At 40.0% G+C, this 21,295-nt stretch overlaps 1 protein-coding gene across 1 annotated transcript in view; it reads left to right on the top strand.

Annotated features, from left to right (window-relative positions):
* TBC1D32 (TBC1 domain family member 32) overlaps positions 1–21,295 on the top strand; it is a 1,886,357-nt gene that overhangs the window by 60,797 nt on the left and 1,804,265 nt on the right. Inside the window, exons 3-4 of the mRNA XM_044086982.1 lie at positions 1,753–1,856; positions 1,958–2,019. Coding sequence (XP_043942917.1) covers positions 1,753–1,856; positions 1,958–2,019 — 166 coding nt within the window. The remainder of the gene's footprint in view (positions 1–1,752; positions 1,857–1,957; positions 2,020–21,295) is intronic.

Here is a 21,295-nt window from a genome sequence, read left to right as displayed (position 1 = left end):
AGGGCCTCATAGAAACAGACATCTGGTGCCAGAGCCATGGCCTCAAGCTAAACACCAAATAGTGTATAGTCATCCCCTTTGGCAAAAACAAAGTGCCCACAAATTACCACATAGGTGGTAATCCATTAAGTACAGAAGAAGTAATTAGGGACCTGGGGACCCAAGTTGATAGCAATCTCTCATTTGACAACCTCGTGGTCAAAGTGGTTAGAAAAACATTTTATATAGCCCACCTAATCATGAAGGGATTCACATCTAGATCAGGGGAGGTCATCGTGCCTCTTTACTCATCGCTCATCAGGCCCATAATTGAGTACAATGCCCCTTTTGGGATGTACCTTACCAGACACCTGCATCAACTGGAAAGACCCCAAAAGTACCTCACCAAGAGGATCAAGGAGCTCAAACAGATGCCGTATGCTGCCCGGTTAAAGAAACTCCAGCTCTACTCAGTGGCATACCGCCTGCTCAGAGGCGATCTGTGTCTGACGTATAAAGCCATGTCCAACCCGGAATTAATGGACATGCACCTCAGAAAATCCAAATCCCATCGAGCTACGCGCTCGAGGGACTTGAACCTCAGCACTGAAATAAATAGTACATGCTGGAGGGACAGATTCATAACCCAGAGGCTCCTTTCACTCTGGAATAAAATCCCAGTCCAGGTTAGGCAGAGTCCCTCATTGACTCTCTTCAAGAGGAATCTTGATGAGTGGATGGGAGATCGTAGGTTTACCCTGGGTATCACTTCTGTGTCACTGTTAGACAGAGGCACAGTATACTAACCTCGAAAAAGGGCATAGCAAAATTAATTTAAAATGGGTGGCGAAAGCCATACACACTCTGGCTAGGCTTATAAATGCCCTAGGGCAGATAGCCTAGTATGAACCTATAAAATGCAGAATGTTGTACAAGTCAATGAAACAATTCTAGAGCCACCATTGAAACACTTGAGTATGTGAAAACAAACTCTGTGAGACAAATCCATTGAAACTTGAGCATACTGCATTATCACCTGTGTGAACCACAAACAAACCTAGAAAGCACAGGAATAGAAAAACATCATAAACCATGACTTTTATGGAGTTCAAAGCCCTCACACCACCAGTTAAGAAGATGTGCTTCCTGCAGTTCCTCTGTTTTAATTATAATTTTGTCTCAAGTATCAACTGCAGCACGAGGGGGGGGGGGCATTTTTCAGAGCAGCAGGTACCATCACAAAAAACATGCATCATAACATAAAATACAGTGAAGCATATCAGTCCTACTCAGTAATATTCATAGAAATTAGTACGTACACAGCCTTACCCTATGATAAAACAGCACTAATGAAATTCTGAAATTTATATCTTGCAGGACAGAAAGAAAACTTGCACTTTTTAGCAGAATGCCCTCTTGCAGAGTGCATTTACACTCAGTTTGACTTGCACACCATGTAGTCAAATTCTACATAGACACATAAGCTTCCTTGAGAAAGTGTAGGAATCAGAAGCAGCGCTGCTTTAGTCATGTTGTCTTTGTATGCAATGCTCTTGGGGATGCTGAAGCAAAGGGAGAATACTTGGAGCATTTTTGTCCTCCCTGTGGTTGTCAGTGTCAGAATTGTCAGATTTGATTTTTATAATGTTAGGTTGTCTGCCAAAGTGCAATTACCTCATTGTTTAGGTGAGAATGAGTTACTTGTTTAGTTAATGAATTATCTTGCTGTGTTGCAAACAGTTTTTAACAATATTCTTCCTCTCTTTTTTTAAGCCAAGCACATAGAGACATATTTTCTATTTAGAGAAAACAAGATTATTAATGTTGCATCTGGAGTGGATATTGCCAACCCAGACATCGCTCGTTTATTAAAGAAGGTACATCCTGATTTCTTTCTATATGGATTGTTTGTTATAAATTTAAGATATCTTTCTGTTGAAGTTTATTTTTTTATTTTTTATTTTGCATTTATTTGCAGTTTCGTCTTTTAAATGAGTTTCAGAAAGATACACCATCATTTTGGATTCGACACCCAGAGAAGTATGTGACATTATTCAGTGTAGTATCACAGCATCAAATGTAATTAAATGTGTAGATTTTGGCTATATGTACTTGTCTGTTGTGCTATGATCAAAGCTCACATGGTATTTTTGTATTCATTTACATGTTTCTCTAGTAAGGCACTTCTCTGATAAAAGTACATAGCTGCATTTCTATATTTATGTGCCTTAGACTAACCATTTACTTATTTATTGATCTGATGTCTCTTCCATCCTTTCTTTAATGGATGGGTTATCAGATCTGACTAGGATCTGACTTCTGCCACTCTTGGACTTCGGATCCATCGCTCAGGCTCCTGTCTAACTCAAAAGCTCCTGTAACTAAAGAGTTGCCTCAGATCTTGTTTGCTTGCTGTAGATGCAACCTCCATTGCTTAGGCTGGGTTCAGTTAAGTGAAATGTAATTCTTGTGATTTTTTGATACCTTCAATATTTGTGAGGGTTTTATCCTTGTCTAAATATCCTTTTCTAGTCTTCTTACCTCTCCTTTACTCCTTAAAAAAAACAACAACTTAATTTTCAATTTTGATCATTTCCCTTTTGGTACCTGTTTCCTTAGGCTCCCTTTTGGACCTGTTGTTTAGTCTGTCCCCTTTCTTTGCTATACTGTGTTAGGGATAGTAAATTTTAGATACTTATGTTGGGTTTTTGTTATGACTTTCAGGATTCAAAAAATGTGTAGCCTGCCATCGTAATATTCCTAACTCAGATGTGCATGCCATGTACATTTACTGCCTAGGGGCTGCTCATCTTGATTAACCATGCTGTATTTGCATTGCCTTTGTTCTTGGGCATTGGTTAAAGGAAGGAGCAAGTTATAACACCAGACAAGATGCGGCTAGGTTAAATGAACTGTTGGTAAAATAATTCAAAAATATGTCACAAAACATACTGAAACAATATCTACGAACATCACGCGATATTTGAACAAGGCATTTGAAAAAGCTATACCGTCTACTTCGGAAGGAGCACGTGCACAAACGGTGGTGTCAATGCCAAACCCACAGATGGATTTTCAAGTTTTTCCCATTAGGAAACGTTCGCTGAACCGAATGGAGGCACGGGATCGTTCGTACAGCAGGGGTCGAACCAAGAGGAAAGAACACTTATCGCCAGGTTACAAACGGGCGAAAAGGGGATGGGAGATGAATTCCCCTTAGTGTGGAACATATCGAGAAGGGAACTTACTAATGATGAATCTAGTATACTTAACACAGGATTATCATTTATTCCCACACAGAATGCTGACATAACAGGTACGATTATTGATTTGAAGATATTCAGTACGAATGTACTATTAAAATTGTTGTTCAAGGGACAATATGACAACAGTGAGATGGTTTTTAGAAAACCTAGTACGTTCATACCTCTTAGTAACCCGATAGTGGATGTTTTTGTACAACTTTGTGAGAAGGATTTATTTGAGGCATTTGATAAACAACAAAACAGAGGTAAGAATTTTAATTTGAGCTACAATGAATATGAGGCCTTAAAGGCATTACAGATGGATGATGGAGTAATTATTAAACAGGCTGATAAGGGTGGTCTAGTAGTAATAATGGATAGGGGTTACTACTACTGTAGTATGTATGAATTGCTGGGTGATGAAAATGTATATTCTAATATAGATATGAACACAATGAATGTTATGTTGGGGAGATTGGATGAAATTCTTTATGAGAATTTTCTGAATAATGAGATCACACAAGATCTATATAATTATTTTAAAGTGGAACACCCTAAAATACCTAGCATACATGGTTTACCAAAGGTTCATAAAAACCCAACAGAACCACCCATGAGACCAATTGTCTCTGGTAGTGGGTGGAGCACACAACCCATATCCATATTTGTGGAAAAGCAACTGAGACAGGTCGTTAACAAGAATAAATATATATTGAGAGACTCCCAACATTTTCTTGAAGATCTCTTTGAATTTTTAGAGCAAGAGAAGGGCAGCCATAGAATGTTATTAGTAACCTTGGATGTCCACTCACTTTTTACCTCAATTCCCAATAATTTAAGGGAGTATTTAATAAATGAGAGTGGAGAGGAACATGGGAAAATTGATTTAATATGCTATCTTATGGAATTAATTTTGAGTAACAATGTTATGTTATTCGAACATCAGTTATATTTACAGAATGATGGGGTGGCCATGGGCACCCCATCAGCGAACAGCTATGACAACATAGTGATGGCTACTTGGGAGAATAAATATGTCTTGAAAAATGACCATTGGCCTCAGTTGAGATTTTAAAGGCGTTTTGTAGACGACCTTTTTATGTTATGGCAAGGTGACAGAAATATGTTATCAGATTTTCATACATACATTGAACAAAGTACTCAATTTTTGAAATTTTCTGTTAGAAGTTCCTATGATGAAATGGATTTTTTAGATGTCAAGATAATCTGTAATGTGGATGGTGATTTTTCAACTAAGATATATAGAAAAGACTGTCACAGAAATGCGATTTTGCATAGAGGAAGCATGCACCCCCAACATGTTTTCAGAAATGTGGTTAAGGGGCAGACCCTACGAACATCAAGGTTAACTGCCAAAGATGATGAATTCAAATGTGAGCTTATTGAATTTAAGGAAAGGCTACAACAAAGGGGATATAATGATTCATATACAAAAAGAATATTACAAGGGGCTAGTGAATGGAGACTGAATATAGGTAAACCCTATTTCTCATCCAAAACAACTTCAGATAGAATAGCTTCAGAAAGGAGCAAGGTGAATACAGGTGTACGAATACCGACATATTACACTAGGAACACACACACAGTGATTAATATAATAAGGAAACACTGGCCTGTTTTAGTATCGGACAATGAACTTAGGAATATAGTGGGCGATAAACTGAACTTTCTTTTTAAGAATAGAAAAACAATAAAAAGGATGTTATGTTATCCGAGGGAAATAATGAGGAAAAATGACAATAGGAAAGGCACTAGCACTTGTAATACATGTAATCAGTGCTGTTACATAGATACTACCAACAGTTTCAGTCATCCTGATACAGGACAAATAATGTCTTTTCAAGTGACAGCGGACTGTAATTCAACAAACATAGTTTATCTGGCAATATGCAATGCCTGCTCCGCATATTATGTGGGAAAAACTAACAGAAAATTTAGATACAGGATAAGGGAACACATAAATAACATTAGGAAAGGGACCCTTACCAATGCATTGGCCAAGCATGTTAATCAGGAAGGACAGCTACATAATTTTAGATTCTTAGCCATAGAGGAAATATGGGAGAATGAGAGAGGGGGAGACGTATCTAATTATACAGAAACTTCAGAAATAAGATGGATCATCAGGTTAAAAGCAGACAGGGGAAAGGGACTAAATGATAGAATCCCTACAAGACCCATCTTAAAGAATAGGAAGCTTCCCAAATAGTCTCATTTTAGGCAGGTATATAAATTTTATTGGTATAATTGTACCATTTATTATATATTTTCTATAGTATTTTAGTTTCTATATTATTTGTAAAGATGAAGGATGAAATTTTCATTCGTACAGTTTTTTATTGTAATGATTGACACAATATTTATGTGATTCTGTTCATAGAGTATTGGCAGTGCTGTGTTTTAAGTTTGTATGTCTTTAAGAATGTTATATGAATTGAAGCTTGTTATTGGTCCATTTGAATTGATTGGAGTGCATATATATATGTTTTTTGAAGCATTGTTTTTTGTTATGGTCTGATGAAGTGGTGGTTTCACCATGAAAGCGCTTACCTTTTGGAATAAAGGACATTTTTGTTTTTAAAACGGAATTGAAGTCGTGACTTCCTACAGCATTGGTTGGCCTGTTGGATGTTTTGTGACATATTTTTGAAGGAGCAAGTTAGTTATCAAGAGTCTTCTCACTGCTCCAGAAGAGAAGTTTCCCTTCCTCACTCTGCTGCTTCTGCTATCTCCCCTTCTGCCAGGAAATCTTCTGACAATTCCAAGGGTGAAAGAGTCTAGACAAGCTAAAAGAAAATCAAAAGGAAAAAGAAAAGACAAAGGAATCCAGAAAGTGTTTGCCGGACCATTCATCCTCTTCAGGTCTGACAAGGTTCCTAAGACTTCAACCCCAAATCCAGCATCATTTTTTATCTTGATTGGATCCAGCACTCCTTCTTTGCCATTGCCGAGCTTCTCCCCAGAGCAGGTCTCACTCAGACTGTGATTCCCTTTCCTCCAGGAAAGACCCTGTCATTGCTCATCCAGACCCTCTTTCATTGCTTCATCTCTCTCTGGTCTGTGTAGACCTTTAGGAATCTTTCATGGTGGACATGGATAGAATGACAAGGAAGTTCCTCAGGACCCAAGTCCAGTTGGGAGTTTTCCTGTCTCCAGAAACTCATTGCCGTGGGCATGGGTCCACCCCCTCATCATATTATTACTCCTTCCCTGATCCAGCCTTTAGACCTGAGGCTTTTGGATCCAGGTGTTTCCATGGGTATGTCCACATCACATCATCTCCAACCTTATTTCTGATCCAACTGGCACTGAGTGGCTTGGACCCTGAGAGATCGAGTTAGCAGCATTGGGCCTGGGAGGGGGGGGGGGGCTGGCTGGCTTTACTCTGAAACTTTTAAAACTGTCCCTGCCCCTCAGAGCCTAGGCATTAGGCAGCTCAGTTCCAGCATCAAAACTTTCGAGAGGGTGCTCTTTCATTATAGGGAGCATACCATTCCCACTGGAATCCAACCTTCACCAAGGGAGTTCAGTGAGTGCCCACTATCTCGTCAGGATAACCAGCCCTTCAAAGTCTTGAGACTGTCTGCATTGAGGACTTCTTTTTGGCTTCTGAGTCCTCCCCAGAACACCCCACTGTGGAGGTTCACCAGAAGCATTCATGCAAAAGGAGGCACATTGATTCCCCTCGGTAGTGTATGACTGGATGCCACAAGAGTGGAGGATTGCAGCAGTCATCCCTCTTCATAAGTGCGGACCATCAACAGATCCCAAAACTACAGACCCATTAGTCTGACTAGTCTTTATGCAAAGATGTGGAAGGAATTATCATGGACATGATCAGCAAAGATATAGGAGACCTTCAGACACTGGATCCATCCCAGTTTGGCTTTGTCAAAGGAAGGTCATACCTACTGAAACTGCTGAACTTCTTTGAAAAGATCACTAAGGCAATCAATGAGGGTAAAACAGTGCATATTGCCTACGATGACCTGCCTAAGGCATTTGCTATAATAACCCACTTGGTCATAGTTAGCAAATTTACTCAGGAATAAACCCTTATATAACACTCTAGATAGTCAGATGGCTGACAGATAGGACCCAGGAAGTTAGGATTAGAAAGACCACCTCCTTTAAGAGGGAAGTCACCAGGGGAGTCCCTCAGGGCTGTGTGCTGGGCCTGCTTCTGTTTGGCATCTACTTCTCAGACGTCAAGGCCAATGGGAAAGGCCTCTGGGTGACCAAGTTTGCAGATGATTGCAAACTGAGAACAGTCATAGAAACTTCCCAAGACACTAACATCTTACAAGGGAGTCTAACACAGACAAAAAACTTTTGCCAAAGCCATGGCTTGAAACTCAGTGCCAAGAAATGCATTATAGTACCTTTTGGAAAGTCAGCCACCCCAGGAAACTGTGTCATCAATAAAACAAACCCTAAGAGGTGACCCACTAGTCAGGGATCTGGAAACACATGTAGAAAGTAAACTGACTAATCTGTATCTAAGGTAGTAAGAAAACCTTTTTGTGGTGTTCAACTTATAAGTGCATGGCAGCCAGGTCTAGGGAAGTCATTGTACCACTATACTTGGCTCTAACCCAGACCCATCGAGTATAAGGCCCCCTTCTGTATTTACCTGACCAGACACATCCAGCAACTGGAATGTCTGCAGAGGTTCCCCTTCAAAAAGAATACATGGCATAAACACAATGTCCTTTGCAGATCGCCTCAAGGCACTATCTCTATACTCAATCTTCTACAGACTATTGAGAGGTAATCCATGATTGGCATACAAATCATCCCTCAACCCTGCTCTGATGAATCTTTTGCACATCCGCAAGACAAACAGCATCAGATCTACTATATCTAAAGGCCTAAATTTTGCTTGCAACATATATAGGACAAATATATATCTAAGTGAATTCCCTTTCTCTTGAACAGGGTCCCATCTATGTGAAACAAAGTCCCTCCCTAACCCTATTTAAGTGTAACTTGGGCCATTGGATGGGAAATCAAAAATTCACCCTGGTTTGGCACCTACATCTCTGATGGACAGAGGAAGTCAGTGAATCTTATCATAACCAATAATCACACACACACACACATATATATATATATATATATATATATATATATATATATATATATATATATAAATATTTAAAACATATAACTTGTGGGACACATTTGGATTACGTGGCTATGCTTATAAAGGTCCTAGTGGTTGTTAGCCTAGTATACACCTATGAACCTATGACTGAAGATATTGACCTCGATGAGGGGTCCCCCATGGTTCCTTTAAGAACATCGCATTCAGAGAAATCCTTGAACAACTTAGAAGGGGGAGTTGGTCCTTCAAAGCTTCCACCCAGGAGGAGTCCTTATTTCTCGAGGCTGTAGGGGATGACCCTTCCACCTCTTGGGTCACCAACAAGATGATCAACTTCATCTCTAAGCTGGCATAGAAGGAACCAGATGTGGCTGAACCTACTCTCACACAAATTGGATACATTTTTGGTATCCCCTGAGGATTGTCCGTATTAGAGCAATGGTCCTGCTGTTGATTTCATGGTGGTGGTGGCAGTGGCAGCCACTAAAAAGGAACTTGCCAAGGAAAGCAGGGCGTCTAGGGCAATGGACAAATTTTGGGAGCAAGTCTATGCTATAATGATCTTTGTACTTAGGACAGTGAACTGTTTGACAGGTGTTATGTGCTTCCAGAGCGATTTATCCAAGAAGCTTACCAAATCCTTCTCAAGGTCCCTATCTGCAGAGGAGAACAAGTCTGTTGACACACAGTTGGCCACTGTTCACGTCCTATGGAATATGTCTATGCTTCTCATTTCCAACACAACAGAGGGCAGTTTGCGAGCTCCTGGCACCAACATAACTGTCAGTAGACATGCCTGGATACATCTGTGTAACTTTGCAGAGCACTTTAAGACCTTCTTCTGGCCGAAGGTAAAAGAAACTCTACCCAGAAGTGAGTAAGCTGGAAAAACCTTTTCTGCTGTAAGAATTCAGTTTTATACTCCACAATGGACCTTCTCTAGAAACCAGGAAGGAGTGAGGGAGGGAAGAAATTGTGGTTCTGCAAGTTGCAAGACTTTGCTCTTGATACTTCTGGTAATACACTCCTACAAGGAAGAGGGGGAAACTCTGATGTTAGATGTCGCCCCAGAGGCACATGTTCTTAAAACCAGGGCTTTTGGATTTCTTCTCCAGTAGGTCTTATCAGCACTCCTGAGCATTTGTGCAGGTGCCGCACTTTGGAAGCAGTTGGGGAGGTGCTTATCCCTGCACTCCTGGCCTGGACGTCCATCACTGAAGATGTTTGGGTGTGGATGATTATACTAGAGGTTATTCTAGTTTTTTCTTTCTTACTACCCTTGCTCAAGAAAACTTCCCGATGTTCCACCCTCTCAGTGAATGGCAGCATCACTAGAAATATATATAAAAAAAAAAAGCTGCTTGACAATTGAGTCATCCAGGAGGTCCTACCAGACCAGCAAAGATAAACAAAAAACAGGGGCCTCAGGCCAATTTTGGATGACAGTCATTTGAACTAGTATGTGAAACAGGCAAAGATCCAAATGGTCATAGTGCAGTCCATTATGCCTTTGTTGAGAAAGGATGACTGGATATGCTTGATAGACCATCTAGACTCATACTTCCATGTAAAGTTGGACAGGCACTCCAAAACATTTCTCCACGTTTGGCTGGGAGTCAGTCACTTTCATTTCAGAGCCCTGCCCTCTGGTCTCAACACAGCTCCCGGGTGTTCACCAAGTGTATGGCAGTGGTTGTAGCTCATTTCAGACTGCTGGGGTTCTAAGTATTCCCATACCTTGATGACCATCACCACCAGGAATCTTCTTCTCCAAGCCAGGGAATAAGCCAAGTATGACCTGATAGCAAACACAGCAAATATTTGTTACATGAATCCATGTCTGCCGGTCAGTGAATGTTTCCTGATAAAATAGCATTTTAATTGCAAGAATAAACATTTATTTATTTATTGACATTTGATTACCTGACATTTGCTACCATGGTAACAAGATGGTAGACATCTGTACTACATATTTGCCTTTAAACAACTGTACTAAGTAGGACTGAAGCTGTAGTAAAGTAGATCTTCTAAAATAGCATTTTGCAAACAATATTTCAAATGTTAGTTTACATCTGTAAAAGCATAAAACACTGTGATACAGTAGACACTAGATAGCAGTAATGATAAATAGTTGTAGGAAACTCAGGGTTGTTTGTTTAAGCTAATTCTATAACAGCAAGTTCTTTGTAGGTACTAAGATGGTTCTGAGATGTCAAATGTCTAGCACTATTCTTGTGAATGCAGTAAAACTCTGTTTCTCTGGTATTTGTTGTTAAACAAGAAACACTAGTTGTCTCTCAGGACAAAACGTGCTGGCCAGAGGATGAGATGCTGGGATTCCTAAGCAGGGAGTAGATATGGTTCCCACAGACAAATATGCTGCTTAAGTAGTAAAGGAGATCCTGGGAAAAGGGAGAGCTGTAAGAGGGAGAAGTAGAATGCGGCAGAGACTACCTTCTTGTCAACACCAGACACTTTCAGGTAGACTTACTACTAAGCCTCTTCAATCTCAGCCTCTTCACAGGATTCATGAATAGAGCACTGTGGTAGTCATCCCACTCCAGAAAGATGGATCCAGTAATGATCTAGGAAGCTGCGCACCTGCAATCATCATCAGCCTTATCAACAGTGCAGTGGAATTCATCATTATGGAACTTATTTACAAGGGCATAGGCAGTCCAACAAAGGTTCAGCTGGGGTTGCACAGCAAGGGAAGGAGCAGGAAATTGTGACAACTTTGACACAGTCAATGTTGTGGACTGAAAGGCCATTTGGTTCGGTTTACAATCAAAATGTGGAAATGCAGTTCGACGAAAGTGAGTTTGTCGAACGTGTGTTATACTAGCGCCTGTAATGTAGAACTGAAAATGTATGACTTATATTAACGAAAGTGAATACACATTCGCTAATATGAAGTCGACATTTTGAATTGAGGATCAGGAAATGTTCCCTTTTCCTAACTGTAGTACAATTTCAGGCTTGCCTCCTGCAAAAACATTAATGGTAACACAGACTTTCGACATTGGAACTTCCAGTGTTCGAATGTCGATTTGCTGTGTTTACCATTTCTGACATTTTTAGTAATTCGGTATTGCCAAAGTCGGATAAATGAGTTGGTAATTTTATTGAAAACTGTTTTCAGTTTCAGCATTTTGATAGTAAAGTGTGAGTTCCCATATGAAAGAGCAATAAACAACACAGGATGAAACTGAAGAGAATTTGGCACAGGAAGATGCTATGGAACTTTCTATAGAATGCCTGCAGGAAATGAAGAACTGAGAATGTGCCCTCAGTTTAGAAGAAAATGATCTAAGAGAAGAGTTGCTTGATTTACTAGAGATGGACAGACATATTAAGATCAATGAAAGAAATGGAATACAGAAAATTAATAAAACTCCAAAAGTTAGAAGTTTGATAAAACAAACACAGTAATTAGGAGTGTTCATAGAGAGTCATGTGATATAACTGAAGTAAATGGGATATATTACTGTGCAACTAAATTAATAACAGAGAAAGCCTTACCACAAAAACACAGGGCAGTAAGGGAAAGGAAGGAGAGAAATCAAATGCCATCATGGAAGTATCAAGAAGAGAAAACTATAATGCAATTAAGACAAGAAGTGTCACTGTTAAGAGTATAGAGGAGGGAATGGATCAACAAAAATATTCAAAAGGATAAATGTGATAAAAGCAATGCATAGTATCAGAACAGATCAGGATCTGTCATGCACTATCACAAATAAACTAAAAATATCAGCCCAGGCAGAAAAACTTAGAAGATATGCAGATAAATATAAAGGAAAAGTACAAAATAATGGATTTATTGATGACCTAAGAAGTTCTATAGAGAATTGAGAAACGAGGCAAAAGGAACTGAAATACCATCAAAAAAAGAAGAAATAGATGCATTTTGGAGAAATATCTGTGAAGATCCTGTGGAACATAACAAGCATGCTAAATGGATTGAAGAAGTAAAAGAAAGAATACGAAGTTCAAATGTTCAGGATATGAAATGGGATGAAGTAACATCCAGAGATATTGAAACAAACTTAAGAAAAGCTCCTGACTGGAAAACCTCAGGCCCAGATGCAGTATCAACATGTTTATTTGAAGATTTAGCCATGAGTAAGAATTATTTATATGTGCACCCTGAACAGACACCGACCTGGTTAACAACAGGAAAAACAATAGTTTTAGTTAAGAGCGAACCTGCAAGCTATCCTAAAATCCTGCCTTCCAACGACATATAAAATATACACTGGAATTGATGCTTACAGAATTTATAGTCGTTTAGAAGAAAATTCAATTATAGCTATAGAATAAAAGGTAAACAAAAGAAAGTCATATGGAACAAAAGATAATTTGTTGTTTAACAAAGTCATAATGGAGAACTGTAAAAAGAAGAATCTAAGGATGACATGGATAGATTACAAAAAAATTTGATAATATCCCACATTCATGGATAAAAGAGTGCTTAAAATGTATAAAATACACCCTACACTGATTGATTACATTACAGCAGCCATGAAGCAGTGGCAAACCACTTTGCAGTTAAGCCATGATAAAGGACAAATTATTATTCCAGGGATAAAAATTCAAAAGGGGATATCCCAGGGTGACTGTCACAACTGCCCTTCTGTCTTTCCCTTTACCCATTAAGCTGTTTACTTAACAGATTAGGTCATGGCTACAATTTGGCTCCCAGAAAATAACTAAGTCTAAAGACTTTGCATCTTTTTTATGGATAATTTAAAACTGTATAGTTCATCAGATGAGGAACTGAAAGCACAACTGCAAGTGGTCAGAACTTTTTCAGATGCTATAAGAATGTCATTTGGCCTTTATAAATGTGCAGAAGCAACCTTTAAAGCAGGAAAGCTGCAGCACCAAGAAAACATCAGCCTAGGAGAGGAATGTGATATAAAAGAACTTGAGCAAGAATGAATGTATAAATATTTAGGAGTTGATGAAGGATCAGCAATAAAAATGTGAATAAAACTTAAGATTATTTTAGAAGACTAAAATTAATACTGAAAAAACAGCGTTGACATTTAGCAACAAAGTCCAAGCTACAAAACCAATTTGCTCTTCCTGTCCTGACTTAACAGTTTTGGAGTGATTGACTGGCCCCAAAAGATGTAGGATCAGTTGGACAGGAAAACAAGAAGGATGCTTCATACTCATCAAATTATTTATAAAGACTGTATATTCCACATTCTGAAGGAGGTATGCGCTTCCTCAAAATTGATTACATTTATAGATCTGCAGTCATAGGAATTCATACATATCTGCCTGCCTCACAAGACCCAAATATAGTGAAAGTTTTAAAACATGAGGAGAGTGAGTCAAAGATGACTTCCCTGCTTAGTTTAGCAGAAGCATATCGGTGTCAAGCAGGAATGGAAATCAAACCAGAAGTAGATAAAAATTAAGCAGCAACTGAACAAAAAGAATGAATTAGAAAGACCCCAAAAGTACCTCACCAGGAGGATCACGGGACTCAAACACGTGCCATATGCTGCTCGGTTAAAAAAACTCCAGCTCTACTCAGTTGCATACCGCCTACTTCGAGGCGATCTATGCCTGACATATAAAGCTATGTCCAACCCAGAATTAATGGACAAGCTCCACCTCAGTAAATCTAAATCCCTTAAGCCACGAGCTCGAGGGACTTGAACCTCAGCACAGAAATAAATAGAACATGCCGGAGGGACAGATTCATAACCCAGAGGCTCCCTTCGCTCTGGAATAGAATTCCAATTCATGTTAGGCAGAGCACCTCACTGACTCTCTTCAAGAAGAATCTTGATGAGTGGATGGGGGATCGTAGGTTTGTCCCGGGGATTACTTCCGTGTCACTATTAGACAGAGGCACAGTAAACTAAACTTTAAAAAGGGCACAGTATACTCAAATCAAGGGGTGGCATAAGCCAAACACAATCGGGCTAGGCTTATAAATGCCCCAGGGCAGATAGCCTAGTATGAACCTATGAACCTATAATATAAGGTGAAGGATCAGATGAGAAGGCAAGAAATGTGGAAAATGAATAAATATATTTGCAAATATAGAAAACTATTGGAACAACCTCATGTTGATCAGGATCAAACACAAGAATGGTTAAGAAGAGGTGAGTTTAAGTCAGAAGACGAAAGGTTAATATTGGTGGACCAAGATAGTGGACTACATACATGATGGTTTACAAAGTCCATTGAACATGTGGAGAAACAGACAAATGTAGGTTTTATAAAACATAATTGGAAACAGTTTCACATCTTTTTGCTGGTTGTGATATGCTAATGGCAGAATGACTGTATACTGAATGACATAATAATGTGACAAGACTGTTGTTCTGGGGATTGTGCAAACACTGTAATATTGAAGTAACTGAAAAGCACTGGAAATATGACTCACAAGGCATTATAGAAAATTATGAAGTTTATATCACATGGGATCACTCTTTAACAACAGTTCAAAAAATAGATGCTAGAAAACCAGATATAGTAGTTCAGCAAAATAATTCAAAAGTAACATTCATCATTGAAATTGCTATGTCTAGTGACTACCAGTGTCTTGTGTACAGAGCAGCACAAAGTCATAAAATATAAGGATTTGCAGGCAGAAATGAGGGCAGTGTGGAAGAAGGACACCCAGACAGTTCCAACAGTAGTAGGAGCAACAGGTCTTAGAAAAAATAATTTACAATTGTACTTAGATATTTTACCAGTACATGTAACTCCATATGAATTACAGGATGAGTCGTTATTGGGCACATTGCAGGGGCTGCAAAGAGCACTTCTGGTTAACATCAATGACTGAAACAGTACTAATGTCATGAACTTTAACATACTTTGACTTAGGAATGAAGTCCATTCCCACCATGAAACCCAAAAGACTTGGAGAAATTAAAAAGGGAATGCTTGAGAAAAGGATAGCTGTGGGAGGGCAAGTATAATGTGCCAGGCTGACTGCTTGTCAGTACCAGATCCTGTCTTGTAGACTCACTACTAAGCATGTTCAAGCTCAGTCTCTCTGCTGGATCCATGCCAAAGGAATACAGAACTGCAGCAGTCATCCTGCTCAACAAGGGTTATCCAGTACTGATCCAGGAAACTATAGCCTACCAATCTTATCTGCAAAACAACAGAGTACATCATTGTGGAACTTTTAACAAGGACATAGGCAGTCTGCAAGCCCTGGACCCAAGCCAGTTTGATATTCTTAAAGGCAGTTTCTACCTCCTGAATCATGTAGGTTTATTCAGACGAGTCATTGACTACATTAGCCTCAAGCAGATCAGTTCATGCTGCCTAGCCCTGGATCTGGCCAAAGCTCATGATATCATCTCATATCCTGGCATTATTGATAAGCTAATCAAAATAAATGTAAACCCCTATGTTACCCATTGGATAGCAAACTGGCAAAAAAGACAAAACCCAGTCTACTAGTGTTGGAGGCATCCTGTCTTCAAAAAAGAGTAGTTACTAGTGGAATCCCCTGGGAAAAGTCCTTGGACCACTTCTGTTTGGTATTTACTTCTCTAATTCTGAGGCTGACATCAAGAGTCTGTGGCTGACCAAATCTACAGGTGTTATCAACTCCTCATTTGACTTCCAGGTTCTTCAGAAGGAACTAGCATGCACTGATATGTTGTACCTGGATAATGGCCTAAAACTAAATGCCAAGAAATGCAGCATTGTGTCCTTTGATAAAACTGGGCATACTTGCACCTACCACATAGCTCATACCGCTTTGAAAGCTTACTCAGTCATTAGGGACCTGGGCACCTTCATTGACAACAAGCTGTCCTTTGATCACCATGTATCCATTGCTAGGAAACTCTTGTACCTAGCCATACCAGGGGTGCTTCTTCCAGATCTAAGAAAGTCATCATCTCCCTCTACTTCTCCCTCATCAGGACCATAGTGTTGTATAATTGTCCCCTTTGATATGTAGTTGTCTGAGCATGTGACCTAGCATGAGAGAACACAGTGGTTCCTCACTAAGACAACCAAGGGCATGCCTTCCTTTAACTATCCAGACCTCCTTAAAGCACTCTCTCTTTTCTGTTTCCTACAATCTCTGTAGGGGTGACCTCTGTGTAGCCTACAGAGCCTTGAAGGATCCAGTTCTATGCAACCTCCTGCACATCCTCAAAACTAGTAACAGCCTAAACTCCAACTCAAGGGATTTCAATTTCCACTGAAACATAAATAAGACTTTCTGGTGAGTAGGATGTACATCCTAGAGAATCTCTCTTTTATGGAGCAAACTTCCATTGGATATAAAGTAAGATAGTTCCCTGACCCTCTAAGTGTAGCGTGGAAGAATGGATGGGTAATTGTAAATACACTCTGGGTTTGGCCCCTCAAGCCCTCATTGAAAGGGGTTAAAACTAGGTATAAATTAGTCTTGTCAGTGGGCACCTGCAATTTGGGATATTGTGGACAGGCTACTAATGGTCCTCTGGATCAACAGTATAGTACTAACCTATGAGTCTGTGAACAGGAGATGACAGAAGATGTAAAGTCAGTAGTATCACTGCCCACAGTCTAAACAAAAAGTTGCCTAAACTAGAGGCTTTGATGGCAGCATGATGTCTTAAAGTTGTGCCAGTCTGTTCCCAGCCCTACATGTGCTTCTAACATTGCCATTGACAAACAGCTGACCCAGCTTAGCTACCGCATAATAGCATATAGTAGGTAAACCCTGCCACTGGTAATGAAGTATAATTCTGGAGGCAGTTTTGTAAACACCCCACTACCCAATACAGAGAGCACTGAGTGTAGCTTTTTGCCTCCCCATTACACAATATTTAATAAGATAATTTATTGATCACTGCTCTTGGTTTCAAAGTTAGATCTTCACCTTTTTATTTTCTGACAGCCAACCTCAAAGGACTCTTGTGCTAACCAGACCACATATGACCTTATATCTGTTGAACCACAGACTCTGACAGCCTTGCAAACATGTAATTGAACAAGTGCTACAAAGTTATAATCAGTATTCTCATAGGCTGTGCAGTCTTTTGTTAGTTTTCAGTATTTTGTTGAAATATTTATATATTTTAATGCAACAGGTACTGCAGTAGGCATTGTAGCAAACACAACTAAATCATTTTCATTCACCATCAGAAAAATTAATTCTGCATTCATGGTTTTGAGATATGATTATATAATATGCAGTAACATAGTGGCTCACTTTCATCATACAGTATAATTTAATACTCTGTCCAAAATATATAAAGGATGAAAGTTTAATTCATATGCTTTTAAGTGTATACTTGATCAATCTACAAGACCATTAAAAGTCTTGCCACTAATTACTTTCCCTGTCTTTAAGGGAGTGAGAGGGTAGATCCAGGATGAATTTATGATTAACCATCAATTTGTCTAAGATAGATTTTAAAGAGAGTGAAGGCGCCACTTTGACATGGAGTGGGAGTTCATTCCTAAAGCAGGATATCATTTGGGAGGGAGATTTATGCTGTCAGCAGGTCATAGTTATATTATGGTGTAGGTGTTGGCCCCTAAGTGGGTATTTGTTATGTTTCCAGCTCTATGACTTTTTGTAGAAAATAAAGCGGGAGATCGATCTGCAGGCTTACAGACTGATCAGAGATCATCACAGAGAAGTCTGTAACAGATGCAGTGTAGTAATAGAGCTTTTAGATGCTCTATATAGCTCAGGAAACTCAACCATTTGGTGAGGAAATGTTTTTTGTTTGATGGTTGGACCATATGCTCTGACAGATGCATGTCAAAGGGAGCATTATGTTCTAATATGGGCCTGATAAGGGAGTAGAGTGGGGTAATGTCTTCCTTAGACATGGAGGCTGTGCCTTTAATAGCTAGTTGTGTTAGAAGGATTTCCTATTTATAGGTGGTGGTAAAAAAGAGAGTTCATTGCTTGTGAACATGCCCATGTTTATAATGACTGTATCTGTTTTGGCAGGAGATGTCATTTATATGGCAGTTGCAGGGGTGTTCTTGTCTCTCAAAAGAGTGCAATATTTTATTTTTTGCATTAAGCTTTAGTCCATGGTCATGACATCAAAAATGTATATGGGTAAGGCCCTTTTGGAGATATAAGCACAAGCACAAAATAAACTTGTAACTGCTGAAGGTGCACTGTTACAAACTTTTGGAAGTTATGGGTGTCATATAGAGTGCAGATGACAACCCGAGGTTATAGTCATCAGCAAAATATGTCAACCACAGCCACTTGATATCAACTTTGATGTCAGTGAGGTATATGCCTAGAGCAGAGTCCTGGTGGACATCACTGGTGATGAGCCTTTTAGAGGAAATGTGCCACCATCCCTGATTGAATGGGTTATTTCTATTAGCCAGTTTGCTATCAACTTACATAACAGTGTATATTTAATTGTGCCAGTTTATTAATAAAGCCAGAACGTGCAATAGTGTCAGAAGCATTGGCTAGGTATAGGTAGGTGAAGTGTACTGGTTTATCTTTGTCAAGTGCCTTTGTGACATTTTCAGAAAAGTCAGTCCACTTAAATATGTAGGGTTTACCCTTCACATAGTCAGGTTTTTTGGGGTTAAGGGATTGTAAACTATCAACATCCTTATTTATGAATCCTATGATGGTATACAGTATATTTTATTACCATATAAAGGAAACTTCTTCTTTTGGCTGCTCCCGTTCGGGGTCATCACAGCGGATCAACTGTTTCCATTTCTTCCTGTCCTCTGCATCTTGCTCTGTCACACCAACCACCTGCATGTCCTCTCTCACCATATCCATAAACCTTATCTTAGGCCTTCCTCTTTTCCTGTTACCTGGCAGCTTCATCCTTAGCATCTTTTTCCCAATATACTCTGCATCCCTCCTCAGCACATGTCCAAACCAACGTAATCTTGCCTCTCTGGCTTTGTCTCCAAACCTTCCAATCTGGGCTGACCCTCTAATATACGTATTCCTAATCCTGTCCATCAGCGTCACACCCAGTGCAAATCTTAACATCTTCAACTCTGCCACGTCAAGCTCTGACTCCTGCCTTTTTGTCAATGCCACTGTCTCCAACCCATATAACATAGCTGGTCTCACTACCCTCTTGTAGACCTTCCCTTTCACTCTTACTGGTACTTGTCTGTCACAAATCACTCCTGCACTCTTCTCCACCCACTCCATCCTGCCTGTGCTCTCTTTTTCCCCTCTCTTCCGCACTCACCATTACTCTGAGCTGTTGATCTCAAGTATTTAAACTCATCCACCTTCACCACCTCTACTCCCTACATCCTCACCATTCCTCTATCCTCCCTCTAATTCACACACACATATTCTGTCTTAGTCCTGCTGACCTTCATTCCTCTTCTCTCTAGAGCATATCTCCATCTCTCCAGGGTCTCCTCCACCTGTTCCTTACTCTCACTACAGATCACAGTGTCATCTGCAAACATCATAGTCCATGGGGACTCCTGTCTGATCTCGTCTGTCAACCTGTCCATCACCATTGCAAATAAGAAAGAGCTCAGAGCTGATCCTTGATGGAATCCCACCTCCACCTTAAACGCATCGGTCACTCCCACCTCAGACCTCACCGCTGTCACACTACCCTCATACATATCCTGTACCACTCTTACATACTTCTCTGACACTCCTGACTTCCTCTTACAATACCACAACTCCTCTCTAGGCACCCTGTCTTATGCTTTCTCTAAGTCCACAAAGACACAATGCAACTCCTCTGACCTTCTCTGTACTTCTCCATCAACACTCTCAGAACAAACATCGCATCTGTAGTGCTCTTTCCTGGCATGAAACCATAGTGCTCATCACTAATCATCACCTCCCTTCTTAACCTAGCTTCCACTACTCTTTCCCATAACTTCATGCTGTGACTGATCAATTTAATCCCTCTGTAGTTGCTACAGCTCTGCACATCACCCTTATTCTTAAAAATCGGTACCAAAACACTTTTTCTCCATTCCTCAGGCATCCTCTCACTTTCCAAGATTTTATTAAACAATCTAGTTAAAAACTCCACTGCCATTTCACCTAAACACCTCCATGCTTCCACAGGTATGTCATCTGGACCAACAACCTTTCCATTCTTCATCCTCTTCATAGCTATCCTTATTTCCTCCTCATTAATCCACTGCACTTCCATGATTCACTATCCGCACATCATCCAATCTTCTCTCCCTCTCATTCTCTTCATTCATCAGCCTCTCAAAGTACTCTTTCCATCTGCTCAACACACTCTTCTCGTGTGTGAGTACATTTCCCTTGTTATAATTTATCACCCTTACCTGCTGCACATCTTTACTAGCTCAGTCCCTCTGTCTAGCCAATCGGTACAGGTCCTTTTCTCCCTCCTTAGTGTCCACCCTTTCATACAACTCTTCATACGCCTTATCCTTAGCCTTCGCCACCTCTCTCTTTGCCATGCACCTCATCTCCTTATACTCTTGTCTATTTTCTTCATCTCTCTGACAATCCCACTTCTTTTTCACCAACCTCTTTCTCTGTATATTCTCCTGTACTTCTTCATTCCACCACCAGGTCTCCTTGTCCTCCTTCCTCTTTCCAGATGTCACACCAAGCACCTTTCTAGCCATCTCTCTTACTAGCTCTGCTGTAGTTACCCAGCTATTCGGTAACTCTTCACTGCCACCCAGTGCCTGTCTTAACTCTTCCCTGAACTCCACCTCAAAATTACCCTTTTTCAATTTCCACCACTTGATCCTTGGTGCTGCCGTCACACTCATCCTCCTCTTTTTGATCACCAGTGTCATCCTACAAACCACCATTCTATGCTGCCTAACTACAGTTTCCCCTGCCACCACTTTACAGTCTCCAATCTCCTTCAGACTGGCCCTTCTACATAAGATATAATCCACCTATGTGTATCTTCCTCCACTCTTGTATGTCACCCTATGCTCCTCCCTCTTGTTAAAATATGTATTCACCACAGCCACG

Source organism: Protopterus annectens, chromosome 1.part1, assembly GCF_019279795.1.
Source record: "Protopterus annectens isolate FY-2018-M chromosome 1.part1, PAN1.0, whole genome shotgun sequence".
Classification (NCBI taxonomy): domain Eukaryota; kingdom Metazoa; phylum Chordata; order Ceratodontiformes; family Protopteridae; genus Protopterus; species Protopterus annectens.
Note: the sequence above shows the minus strand (reverse complement) of the source record. Positions and strands in the feature narration are given on the sequence as shown.